The sequence below is a fragment of the Sinohyriopsis cumingii genome, chromosome 8, assembly GCF_028554795.1.
Source record: "Sinohyriopsis cumingii isolate HCF-2022 chromosome 8, ASM2855479v2, whole genome shotgun sequence".
Taxonomy (NCBI): Eukaryota; Metazoa; Mollusca; class Bivalvia; order Unionida; family Unionidae; genus Sinohyriopsis; species Sinohyriopsis cumingii.
This window is the reverse complement of record NC_142968.1, coordinates 14931133-14945495: the sequence shown is the minus strand read 5'-3', so window position 1 is coordinate 14945495 and position 14363 is coordinate 14931133. Positions and strand designations below refer to the sequence as shown.

Below are 14363 nucleotides of genomic sequence, written 5' to 3'. Positions count from 1 at the left end.
ACACTGAATGGTTATTACATGAAATGACATGTGCCCAGCATTGATTCGTATGGATCCAGGCTTGTTCGGCTTGGTGACTGCCATACCCCGCATACATCAAGTACCATCAACAACGCCTATGTTGTCGTATGGTGGTCATTTCAGTGGAAAAAAAACTATGGTAACAGCAGAAACAGCTCATGGATGGGTCACAGGTGTATTCTTCCTCTTCCTGGAGCCTAGAATTGAACCCATGAACACAAAGATGTGAAGTCGATGTGTTACCGCCATACTATGATGATATTTTCATGTAGACTGATATCATAGGTTCCTATCATTTACAAGTAATTTGGCCAAACACCAGAGACTTACACTGAACACAACGGCCAATATTATCACTGTCGGGACATTTTTCTTGTAGTGTTTAGTATATGCGTATATGATAATAACGCTGCAGTTTCCACAGTTTTCAAATTATTACCGGACTAAATAAATATTGTGTTATGAATGCAGGTTTACATAAAATATTTTTTTTTCTTTAATATTTCCAATGAAAAGTTACAGTACTGCATATACTTTTCATTGTATTTTTTTATTTATTTACTTTCTTATTTTTTGTTGCTATTGCTTTATTGCATAGTTTCATTGTGCTGATATTTTTGTGTTATAAGAATATTAAATTAATTTTTAAACATGGTCAAATAATGATAAAATCACAGACAAATGAAGATGTTTGTGCACGGGGATGGAAACTACAACAGCCTGAACTGTGAGTAACCTTAGAAACTTTAAAGTTTTATTATTTATTTTTTAAATTACAGAGTAGGGGTCTTACTCTTGTAACAGAAAACAATCACATCTCATCTGTAGAAGATACAAGTAAATGTTCGTATTAATCTTTTTTGCTACTACATTAATTTCATATCCAAATGTATCAAGCAAGTTTAATACTGCAGTAATAATATAAACAAACTGCTGGTTACTGGTAGTGGTAGCAATGAAATTAATATTCAGTGAGTATATAGTTGCTATAGTCTGGTTCCCTGCTTAGCATACTCCCTTCGTTGCACTCCACTTATACTGCAGGGAACCAGACTAATAGTTGCTACCAAAAGAGTATGACGTTTTATCAGCAAAGTACCTTGCATCTTATCTGTGCTATAAATACATGTATATTTATTGTACAGATAACTTGATTTCGTGTTGTCACAGACTTTGTTGTACTCTATTGATAAAACTTAGTAAACCTGTGCAAACACCATGATATTAAAAATTCAATAACTTTAAATTTCTGAGTGCGCATGATCAAACCTATATGTATCAGTATAGATGAAACCTGGATGTCAGCTTCTGTGCTGAGGAAAGAATATGAGCCGCGGCATTTTCTGGACCTGCATGTGTTTGAAACATGTGCATTCAATTCCGCACCAAAGAGTCAGATGCTGTTTTCAGTAATGAGTGTTCCAAACTCAAGTATGTTAAAGGGCTGAAATTCCATCAATAAAACAATGTCTCTATTTTTTCCACTTACAACTCCGGTCTCTTGCTAAATAAAGTATAAATGACATTCAGTATCTGAAAACATTAATAAATAAAAAACTTAAAGAGGCAATATCTAAAAACTTATAAATAACATAACGTAGGAAGCACACCCTAAACACCTCGACTAGTAATACCATAATAACCTTGAAAATCTCTCGCCATACATGATTTCTACTAACAACCTCTATAAACAGCATAGAACACACACACACACACTTTTCAGAACATTCTGAAAAAATGAGCCTGGTAAAGAGGGTACCTCTCTGTACAAAAGTACGTAATATCTATAAAGCGCCCCCTATAATAGTGTCTCAAGTATTAAGCTCACTGGGTTACCTCCGTTGTAATGGTTCTGCTACCACCACAGTATTGTAATCATCTTGGTAAAATAACACCTCGAGAAATTGCTTAGCGTCAATACCTCTGTCACACTCAATTTAAAATGAATTTGCTACGTTCTTTTATCTTTAATGCTGAATGAGAAAAGAGTTAGCCAAATACAAGGGATGAAAATGTATGGAATTTGTTTTATGTTCAGATGTGGCGCACATGTCTGAGATCTTGCAGGGTGACACGATACGGACAGCACAACATACCACTGGCTCATTTCCCGTTAATGTTAATTTCTTTTGTAATTGGATTTCATTCAAAGATGGGAGAAGTTGTATGGTGTATATTTAATGTGCTCGTGTACAAACGCGCGAGGACGATGTTTTTGTTTGGTTTGGGGGTGTGGGTTTGCTTTTTGTTCGGGGCTGTTTTGGTTGGGGGTCGTTTTTTTGGTTGTTTTTATTTTATTTTATATTTTTTTAAGTTGATCGCAAGATGATAGATCGCGGAAAAACGAGAATAATCTACATTAAAGATGCGAATACAAAGAAAACGAGTATTACGTGGAAAGCAAGAATTTTATTAAGGTATTCATCCTAATTCCTTGTATAACTTTTTGCTTTATTCTAAACCCCTAACCAGTCGACAGTGTTTTGGACCCCATGGCGTTAATTAGTATTTAGAAATTATAAATCAATGGAAAACATAGACTGGCCCAAGTAAATATGGCGACTGTCCTGCTCAAGAAACTCATTTTCGAAACCCCAACAAGTTGACAGTGTTTTGGATCCCATGGCGTTAATCAGTATTTAGAAAATAAAAATCAATGAATGAAACAACTTAGTTTTGTGAATTTTTATATATCCTTGATGTTTTCTGTTTTAAAATCTGTAAGTGTGGGATAAATACAAACGGGATGGCGTGAGAATACATCATTATTAAAAATTCTGCCTATAAACCCACTTATAAATACAATATTCAACTTCATTGTAAAACTAAAATAAAATTATTTGATAAACCGTTGCAAACGTTCAGCAGTTTTCATCGTCGAGAAAACGTTCTAAAACTAAATATTTAAACAAAATATATTTTACATCATTTTGAAGTTAATTCCGTGTGGAACTTAGTTAGACCGAACTGGTAATTCGTTAGACTGCGAGGAAGATCTCTGTTTGCATTCCATGGGTCTCTGGTTGCTGTTATTGATTTTAAAACAAAATTAAATCATTGTCATACGTTTTCTAAAAGAAATATCTCTAACTTGATAATAATAATAATAATAATAACAGTTTCGGTCCGTTTATATTTTGCGTTTGAGATTTATAATAACCGTCATTGGCCCTTGACTAATTTTGCTTTCTGTACAGTTTCCACTTTTCCCACTTTGATATTATCCTATTGCAAAGCCTTTCATTTAATAGGTCAAAAGAACCCACTGCCAGTAAAGTTTTAAGGAAAATCATCATAAAAATTCGCAGAACACCTGTAGTCACGTGACTGCAGGTACACTGACTCATGTAGTTGAAATCTGGGTCATATTGTCAAGAAGTGCTTGATAGTTTGAAAGCATACACACAAATATTGTTTCAGCTTGGCCATTTCAACATGGGCCAGTTGATATTGCGATTCCTGTGTTTGTTACCTTTATATATCGTGGGTAAGTCATTTTTTAATTGAAATCAAGAAGTGAAATTTTCGAAATCCAGGTGTGTTATTGTGACAGTGGTAATTCCACTATGGCGCCCTTCAGTTAAGTGCATAAAACGTTTAATCAAAACAGTGATTATGTTTTGGATTGCAGCAACCCAATAAGTTTCCTGTATGTCTTATTTTAACACGAAATTGGCAATTGAAATGAAAACGTCTAGATGCTTTCGCTGGAAAATGTAAGGACAGTTTGTGGAATTTATGTTTATCGTGTAAACTGCACGTAATGTATAATGTCATCAACACGATGAAAAATAGTACATGTTAACAGGTATTAAGATGTTGTATTAATATATACGTTGATTGTATAAAGTATAACGCATAAAACAGTGGATAGAATCACCGAATTGTTAGTAATGGTATGGTAAAAATTGGTTAAAATAATCCTTTTAGTCGCCTTATTCATCTTTTTAATAATTCACATTGTTGCTATACATGGAGTTTACCCACAATACCTGAAGTGCACTGCATTTTGCTTATGGACAAACAGTGGAAAATTGGAGTGTACGCATTGTGATGCTTACGCTGAATTATGTTACTCTGCTTATACCAGTGTGAGCAGCAAATATATATAGCATTTATTATTATGATGTAAAACAGTTTCAATCGATCATCTTCATTTAACTGTGACTATTGAAATTTAGCAACCATGTTACTAATTGTGTCCATAGAAACAATGCACATCATGCTCTATTTAGGTACCAGGTCATTTCATGTGTAACCAAACCTAATGAATACACACCCTGTATTGATCCATAAAGGAGGTAATCACTGGAATATGTGTATTGAATGATTCAAGGTGTCTTGACCATAATTCTTAGTAATAATGTTTTTCATACGTGCTAATATCTGCAGATGTCAATCTAAAAATCAGACAATAAAAATGGAAAACAGATTTTGTATTTATTGTGCTTAATGAACGTTTGATGATAAAATGAAAGAAACTCAATTCATTTTAGTTGCAATTTAATTAAGAATCATATAAGTATAATAATGAACATCTTTTCCAGTGTCATACAAATTGATTTCCGTATCTTTTCATTGATTACAATATTATACTAACAAAATTAATATACAGTACAAACATTTTGCTGACATGCAGAATTCCCCATTCCATTGATTATCTCTGTTCTGGTCCAGTCGGATGATTATATCCATCCACCCATAAAACTGCGTTTTTATCTCCTCTGCTTCCCTTCCATGGATCTGACTACTTTCCAGGTGAATTTGGTGTATATAGTTTCAGCACAGACTTTGAGTAAATGCTCATGTTCCAGGTTGTCACATGCACAGACACACACGCTCTCTCCAAGATAGCACATGCACAGACACACACGCTCTCTCCAAGATAGCACATGCACAGACACACACGCTCTCTCCAAGATAGCACATGCACAGACACACACTCTTTCTCCAAGCTAGCACATATGTGCACACACACAGATTTTTGGTTCACAGTATATATATGCAGGCAGACTTAGGTATACAGTACTCCCTCATTATAAGGTCCTTCCTTATAACATGGTTCCCGTTATAAGGCATATATATATATATATAGCATATATATATATATATATATATATATATATATATATATATATATATATATAAGCTTCATTGTAAGGCATAATACTTAATGGTTCCATTGTGACAGCTTTATAACAAGTGGCTCACATTTAACAGCATTATGAATAGCTCCCTTGTGACAGTGTTATAATGAGGGACTTATAATGTGGCTTCCACATGACAGCATTATGACAGGTGGCTCCCATGTGACTATTATAATGAGTGACTCATGTGACAGCATTATAATGAGTGGCTCACAATTGACAACATTATAATGAGGAGATCCTTTAACTAGGAATCAACTCATTATTGCATGTGTTTGGTTTCATATATCTGTTTTTGAATATGCATAAGAGAGGCTTCATTAGCAGACTTGGCTTAATTTGACTAGAACTGGTTTGTACCATACAGTACACATTAGGATAATATAGTGATAATGCTGACAGAAATGCAGTTTATTCCAGGAATGAAAAAAAGTGCAGACCCAGGTCCCTAGCCAGGTCAAAGTGCAGACCCAGGGCCTTAACCAGGTCAAAGTACAGACCCAGGGCCCTAACCAAGTCAACGTAGACACCTAAGGCCCTTACCAGGTCAAAGTACATACCTAAGGCCCTAACCAGGTCAAAGTACAGACCCAAAGCCCTAACCAGGTCAAAGTACACACCTAAGGCCTTAACCAGGTCAAAGTACACACCTAAGGCCCTAACCATATCAAAGTACAGACCAGACCCAGGACCCTAACCTGGTCAAATTACACACCTAAGGCCTTAACCAGGTCAAAGTGCAGAACCAGGGCCCTAACCAGGTCAGAAGTGTCATCATTTAGAAATTAAAAGGGTGACAAATATCCCTACCCTTTTCTTCTTTATTGAAGAATATTATTGTTGTTCCAATTCTCAGTTATAATCGCTCATCAGTTGGTTGAGCTAACCAATAAGATAATCGATTGTGAAACTCCATAATTGATTGTCTATAAAGGGAGACTACTTTGTTTAAGTTGCATGCAAAACACAAAGGGTAGTAAAACTCCTGTGTAAATGGTAGGCTAAATAGGGCTACCAATCCACTAAATTTGATCTGAATTATTTATTTCCTCACAACTTACAAATATAAAACCATGTCATGGGTGCAAACTTTCATAATTAGGAACATACATGTAAATCCCATTATAATGCAATGCTCAGGGTCCAAAGAATATCATTGCAAAATAAGCTGGATTGTGTTAACAAAATTTTTAAAAAGCTTCCTCATGAATACAGGTTTGAGAATCATGAATACAGGTTTGAGAAACATGAATACAGGTTTGAGAATCATGAATACAGGTCTTGAGAACCATGATACAGGTTTGAGAATCATGAATACAGGTTTGAGAATCATGATACAGGTTTGAGAACAACAGGCCCAGTTTGAATTGCAGGGCAGCAAAGTGATATTTGTAAAGTATGATAAATTACACAACTTTTGATCAGGAGACTCCTTTTATAATCTCTCAATAGATGTTATTCACATCACAAACTAGACATAATGGATGCCTGCTGAGGAACATGTTTTGAGACTGTCACTTCTCCATCTTTGCTAGCCAAGGTTCCGATAACCCTATCTACACCTTGGCATATCGAGCAGATATTTCTGCGCTTGGGATCAGTGGATTTCATTAAATGCGGTGGCTTGCCACCGCATCTAATCAAAATTAGGTTGTTCATATTTGAACACCATTTGTACATGATTGAGACAAAGGGAGCACACAATTTGAATGGTCTGATAAATATGCACTTTTCCAGTGCTGGTCCATGTTTGCACAAATACCGTTCACTCAAATAGACATGTAATGGCTTCCCTCTGTTACATAGTCATACTTTGGATGTTAAATATACAAAGAATCCTTTTTAGGTCAATTGCCACCACCCTTTTTGGCTGATGTATGATGTACCATGCTACTGGGTAGTTGGAATTACATACTAAGGGAGGCAACACATGAAATCCAATAGATGTTGCTAGGACAAAGCACCAGTATAGCTGTTCAATCCGCCAAGGTGTAGATAGGGTTATCAGAACCTTGGCTAGCGAAGATGTCACTTCTCATAAGGGTAAATTTGTAGCAGTTGGATTGCATTTATACAAATAAGACACATTTTGTACATTGATGTATCCACAAATAAACCAAGGAGACCTTTGCATAGTTCCCTGTTCGACAACCATTTTAGACTTATTAGACAACCTAAAACTAAATGGTAGCACAGACACAGTATTCCTGTTGCCCCTGGTCTCACAAGACATTTGTCACACCCTACATTACTGTTGCCCTATGTCTATCAAGATGGACCTGTCAGACCCTACATTACCGTTGTCCCAGGTCTCTCAAGACAGGATTTGTCATACCCTACATTACTGTTGCCCTTGGTCTCTCAAGACCGGATTTGTCAGATGCTGCATTACTGTTGCCCTTGGTCTCTCAAGATGGACTTGTCAGACCCTACATTACTGTTGTCCCTGGTCTCTCAAGACAGGATTTCTCACACCCTACATTACTGTTGCCCTTGGTTTCTCAAGACTGGATTTGTCAGATGCTGCATTACTGTTGCCCTTGGTCTATCAAGATGGACTTGTCAGACCCTACATTACCGTTACCCCTTGTCTTTCAGGGCAGGATTTGTCACACCCGACATTACTGTGGCCCTTAGTCTCTCAAGACAGGATTTGTCAGACCCTGCATTCATTATCACAAAATATATTCTGTTTTTTAGTGAGGGAACATGAAACATTTGACCTAGGTGGTATATAATAATTCAGCACCAGAATTTTCACTTAAGTAAAATATTATTCACCTTTTTGGATCTTTTCAGTGCACTGCCAGTTACGTCCAGATATTGTTGATGAAATCATCCCAGAAGTTACGTCACAGGGAAGTTCCGCAAGAATTAACTGCACTGTTGTAAACAAACAGTCGGGACACATTGTAAGTTGACCATGACTACTTTTCCTAACAGAATCAAGTTTGGATTTATTTTCAGATGGACAAATTTTCTTTTCTATCTCGATATAGTAATATACTTCCATGCAGCAGCATGTATTTATATGTTGTCTGGGTCCATTTGTTTGATAAATTACTTTAAAATGCAGTTAATTAATGTAAAGTTACTTCTGATATTTTGATAATAATTACAGTTTGTTACTTTATTCACACAGTAATTACTGAAATTTAAAAAAAAAATGTAATCAGTTGTCTCTTTGAATGTAATTCTCAATACAATTGTATGTATTTTATTTTAAAGGGGTTCTTCCAGATCCTTGAAACTTCTGGAATTGCTTGAATTTATTTAACTAGGCCGTATAAGAGCTTTAAAATTAAATTCTTTACTAAAAAAGTTCATGAAGTTGCTTTAATTTTTTTATCGGAGAATTAATTTCTCAAACATTTGTGGTCATAAACCGCTCTGGTGGCCTAGTGGTTAGAGCGTCCGCCTCAGATGCCGGAGGTCATGGGTTCAATCCCTGGCCGAGTCATGCCAAAGACTTACAAAAATGGTACTAACAGCTGCCTCGCTTGGTGTTCAGCATTAAGATGTTAGTGTTTGGACTGGTCGGCCTGGTGTCAGAATAATGTGACTGGGTGGTACATCATGCTACGTGTCTGTGGCATGATGCCCCAGTGCTAGACATCACTATAAACTGTCACACTGCAGACATCATAGCAATATGATTGAAAAATTGTTAAAGCTACATTAAAAATCGAAAACACGCACACACACACACACACACACAATCTGTGGTCATAACTATTGGTTATACTGTGACCATTGGTTATAAAAAACAATTATCCCTATTTCTTGAACTTGAAAAATCACGATCAAAGATAGCAACTGAAACTTTGATATATTGCTTATTTTATAGTAGAAAACAGTAGATAGGACCTGGAAATTTTAATCATTTTAGAATTATCAACTTTTAATAAGAAATCATATTATTGGTTACATGTTCTTTCCAAACAACTTTCTTAGTACACCATAATTAGAGATATTCAAGGAAATTTTGATCAATGAAAATGTCACACCTAGTGTAGGCAGTACATTAATATTTAAATGCCAACTATATAATATATATTATGTGAAATTTGTATTTTAATTCTATCTTTTAGTTCCTCTTAAGTGTAATCATAAATGCAATGTATATTTAAACGTAAAATATGTCAATCTGTCATAACAGCTATGTCTGCCAACATTTCTCTGAGAACCTAATTAAGTGCCAACCGTGTTTTGATAACTGACTTGCAGAAGTATTTGTTGTATTGTTGTACTAAATTAAAAGCTGGCCTCCTTTGTATTATCATGTTAATTATGTCTTTTGAATCTAATAAGGAAGGTGAAATAAAAGAAAGTTAAAAGGCATGCAAATCCTACAAATTTAAAATCTAGTGGCCCGAGAAATGTTGGGTGAACTCACTTCATTTGATCAATCGAACATCATTATAAATGTTATAATGTATGTAACATAAACTACCTTAAATTAACCATCTCATTCATAACTGTGATCAGATATAGAAAGGCAACCAAGCGAAACGAATATCGATGTCTAAGCAGATTTTTTTTAAAAAATTGGAGGTCCCTCGGTAATTCATGCCCAGTTATAGTGCAGTCTACGTTTGTGGACCCCGTTGTGTGCGACTTATCGAGGGAGAGGTGTATTGTGATCATTGGTTATACTGTGACCATTGGTTATATTGTGATCATTGGTTTTACTATGATCATTGGTTTAACAGTGATCATTGGTTATACTGACTGGGACAAATGACTACTGTCCTTAAATAAATGCTGTCAAATAAAACAAGTTTATGCTGGATCCATAACTGTAAATAAAAATTAAAATGTACAAACTTTTTAACATCAAAGGATTGTTCACACTGTCTATTGAGATACTGCAGATTCAAACAAATCACTCATATTTCCTAAAATAAACATATACTTTTTATGAAAGTAGGCTGCATTAGTTACAGTAAAGGATTTACTTGTCCTTTTTACCTTGTACAGTTTGGCCTTCCATCAGCTGGACTCTTCTGTTTTTAGGTAACATGGAATTTCCTGGATTCCAAGACTGGAGGAGATATAATTAGCCGAGACCAAAACATATTCCTTAACAACCCGATTTGTAAGGATGGGCTTCGAAAATATGAAGTCTTAAAGCGAGAGGTCAACCAACGAACAACATACACACTGATCATAAACTGCTTGTTGCCCGTGGATACTGGAAGATATAAATGCTACATTGAAATATCTGGAGCGCCATCGTATTCATACCCGTCGAAGATTGGTTATCTCACTGTGCAAGGTATGGATGAGTAGATTATCTCACTGTGCATGGTATAATGGGCAGAACTACAGCCCAATAAGCCCTACTGTAGTGAGTAGTTTCCATATGTTTTGGTCATCTTTATATGCAGGTAAGTGGAGCTAATTATATTATGACGTATGTCCATCCATCTGTTCTTTGGTACAATCCACACAAGAACTTAAATCTCTACCATTTACCCTTACCAGATTTTGTAAATAGCTTGAATTGTGATTAACACATTAACCCCTGGAGGTTGTTGTCGTTTTCACCTAAAATTTGAGTAGGAAACCCATTTTGAAAGCTATTTCTGAATACATCATAAGACATCAACTTCCAGGTGATTTCCCAATAACCTAATGCCTAGTTGTGTTAGAAGCATAATTTTTCATGGCTATTTGGCTCACGCATGAGCAGAAGGGTAAAAGTTAGAGTTCTTTTTTATTTTTTATTTTTGCTAAACGGACCCATTATTTTTGTATCGAGAATACTCTTTATTCCAAATGCCCATCTTATCCTACTTTTTGCAAAGATTCATCTGACTGTTTGCAGTTCATACCAGTCTGCCTTAGCTCTGAGACCAAAAAGTCTCAAATCCGGACACAAAATTGGATTCCGACCATAGGCAAATTTTGGGTGGAAAAAATCGGGTCCTCTGTTTTTTGTAGTGCAACTAGAACTTCCAGATTATTTGGTATCATTGGAGAGCTACATCTGTCTACCTTTCTATAATACCACCCACTTTAGTGTGTCATGCATGACCTTGACACTACAGAGCTCGGCAGTAGGCTGCTACCTCCTGCCATGTTAACTAGTCACCAGGGGTTAATGTGTTAACCCTTTACCTCATGCAAGCGTCTTTGGACGCCTCTACTCTATTCGCATAGAAGCGCCTTTTGATGCCTCAACTCCATTCGCATGGAAGCGCCTTTTTGACGCCTGCTGTAAACATCAGCCATTTTAAGCACATTTTCTTAGCGCCACCTTCGTGGAAAACCCCCCCTATTAGATACTACATTCATTTCTGCGAATGACAATTACGTCAGATCACGAGGATGCTATTTATGCACTAGTCGATATCTGCTATTTAAAGTAACTTGGTCGTAATTTCCACTCTCCAAAATGGCGGTCGTGGATTTCATTCTGCATGTACGAAGTTTTCACGATTAGAATCACAACCATGAAAGATTCAGTAACTTAGGTAAAGGCTCTGATATTGATGTAGGCAGCAATTAGTTTTTATGAATTATCAAATTCTGATGACTTAGTGACGTAGATGCAGATGAAAAACCTGTAAATTTCGAGTATGGGAAATGGCAGCTACGGTTGGTCACGCGGCCTCACTGACATGACAGTGAACAAGTTCTGTCAAGATTTTAAAGCACATACAAAATTCTTCTGTGAAAAATAATTACACAGCTATAACAATCGGACTTTACTCTTAAATTTTCCACATATAATAGATGTGTACCGAAAATGTAAAATGGTTAAAATTGCTGTTAAACATAACATACACTACATTGCTTAACAGTTCACAGGCAGAATTTCATTCAGTACTTACGAAGTTTTCACGATTAGAATCACAACTATGAAAGATTCAATAACTTAGGTAAAGGCTCTGATATTTGTGTAGGCAGCAATTAGTTTTTATAAATTATCAAATTCAGATGACTTAGTGATGTAGATGCAGACGAAAAACATAAATTTCGAGTATGGGAAATGGCAGCTACAGTTGGTCACGCGGCCTCACTGACATGACGGTGAACAAGTTCTGTCAAGATTTTATAGCACATACAAAATTCTTCCGTGAAAAATAATTACACAGCTATAACAATCAGACTTTACTCTTAAATTTTTCCGCATATAATAGATGTGTACCAAAAATGTAAAACGGTTAAAACTGCTGTTAAACGCAACATACACTACATTGCTTAACAGTTCACAGGCAGGCCTATGCATATGCTGTTGACTAGGTAACAGGTGTTCTATTTATAGCGCGCTGCACTTTGTCCCTATGCTCTATGAGGTAAAGGGTTAAGGAAGAAGCCTATTGATATTGGGGTGAAATGGGCAAATCTAAGGTTTTTTAACTGAAAAAAGAAAAAAGGTTTTATATAGCCGAACTCTTTCAAAAAGACCAAGACTTTCTTGGAATGAAGATCATGACTGGCATTGTGTTCCAGGTCAGAAAAGGCTGCTTCCATTCGCTGCCTTTCACAACATGCGGTACAGGGTGAATCAAGTTTTGTTATACATCCTAGCCTGCAAGGTGGATTTCAAGTTGGACCCCTGTTGAGCTATAATAAAATACATTTTATGTTGGCACTAACAGTTGACAAAAATGAAAATAGCAATGAATTTTTCAAATGGAATATATGTTTACTGAAAACATACAACTGGGTGATTGATAATTTTAAACAGGGTTCCTGCAGTCATGGAATTCCTTGAAAATTTTGTAAATTACAGAAAAGCATTTCATGGGCCTTGAAAAGTTTTGAAATTTTCATAAGTCATTCAGAGTTTTGGAAAAGTCATGGAATTTGGTTATTTTGCAATATTTGGTCACATTTTCTTTTGCTGACACAAAAGTTTTACCATCCTACCTAACTTCAACATGGATTTGTTAGAGTAGGATCCCCTAGAACTTCATAGTCAAACTACGTCCAGTGACCTTCTGCCATTCAAAATAATTGTACTCATGGCACTCAAAAGAAAATGACCTATCCAATATGATAAAGTGTGCCCAATGCCAGCTGTAAAATGTTTTTAGTGTTAAATGTATGTCTTTGGTAAGAATTAGAGGTCATAAATTTACTCTTGAAATTGGTAAGAAAAAGGTCTTTGAAAAGTCATGGAATTATATTTTTTAAAGGTTGCATGAACCCTGTTTAATGTTTATCCAGTTTTCCACTGAGTTAATATGAAAAGTCACTGCTGACTACTGGTGTAATAAATTAAAAAATGAAGCCTGCCATATATTTTATTGGGTCAGATTTGGCTAATTCTTAGAAAGTTATAGATCATTCATTCAATCCTTTTTTTATGTGCACAGTTCCACCTACAATTACAAGCAAGAACGATGCTGTTCTGGAGCTGGATGAGTACAATTCAGCTTCCCTGCTGTGCGAAGCGACGGGCATCCCTTCACCAAACATCACCTGGACCCGAGCAGATGGATTCCCGTTGCCCACTGGGGCTGCTCTTTTCAGAGTAAGTGCTTTAATTCCGGTTATTCCAGCATGAATTGTATCAAGTCATTGTTGTTGATGTTGTTACAAAATTCACAATAACAGTTAAAGAAAAAATGTTATAAGACATTTTTTCATTACCACTACTATAACTGGTTATAGAGACTCCCTGTTATAGCATCATTAAATCGTACTGAATTGTGTGAATTCGGGGCGTAATTCCTTTTTCAGTTACACATTGTATAATAACATAATGAAATATTATGCTAATGTATGATTTTGTTCTTGCTAACATTATCCACAAATACTTTTTGATTAACTGTATCTTACTCAGCGTAAGTACGTTTAATCCAGACTAGTTAGTCTGAGTGGAGATCATTCAATAACAAAAACGTTTTAACTAGTTTCATTTTATCTTTTATCCCCTTGCAGTATAGTACACAAAAAACAAGGAAACGGACAGAAATAGTTTATGGGATGACCAAATGCACAACAGTCTTCAGTCTTTTAGAACAAGTTTTTTAATTGCTACTCCTTTACAAGCCCCTCAGTGATTGCCGTGAAACTTTGAACATATATTCATCCACGATAACTCTTGAAAATTGTGTGATTGCTGGGATGAATGTATGTGAAAAGTTTCACTGCAACTTCTTCTGAATGGATTGTTGTATCAATACAAAAACACTCGCAGTATATAGCTAGTTAATGGCACCACAGCCATCTTGCATG

The 14363-nt window shown here is 35.8% G+C and overlaps 1 protein-coding gene across 1 annotated transcript in view; it reads left to right on the top strand.

Moving 5' to 3' along the window:
* The first annotated feature begins 3348 nt into the window (after window positions 1-3348).
* The window catches only part of LOC149793022 (lachesin-like), a 30965-nt gene continuing 19950 nt past the window's right edge, over window positions 3349-14363 (top strand). The window contains exons 1-4 of the mRNA XM_089966896.1: window positions 3349-3508; window positions 7968-8080; window positions 10185-10446; window positions 13499-13656. Coding sequence (XP_089823022.1) covers window positions 3457-3508; window positions 7968-8080; window positions 10185-10446; window positions 13499-13656 — 585 coding nt within the window. The 5' untranslated portion in view covers window positions 3349-3456. The remainder of the gene's footprint in view (window positions 3509-7967; window positions 8081-10184; window positions 10447-13498; window positions 13657-14363) is intronic.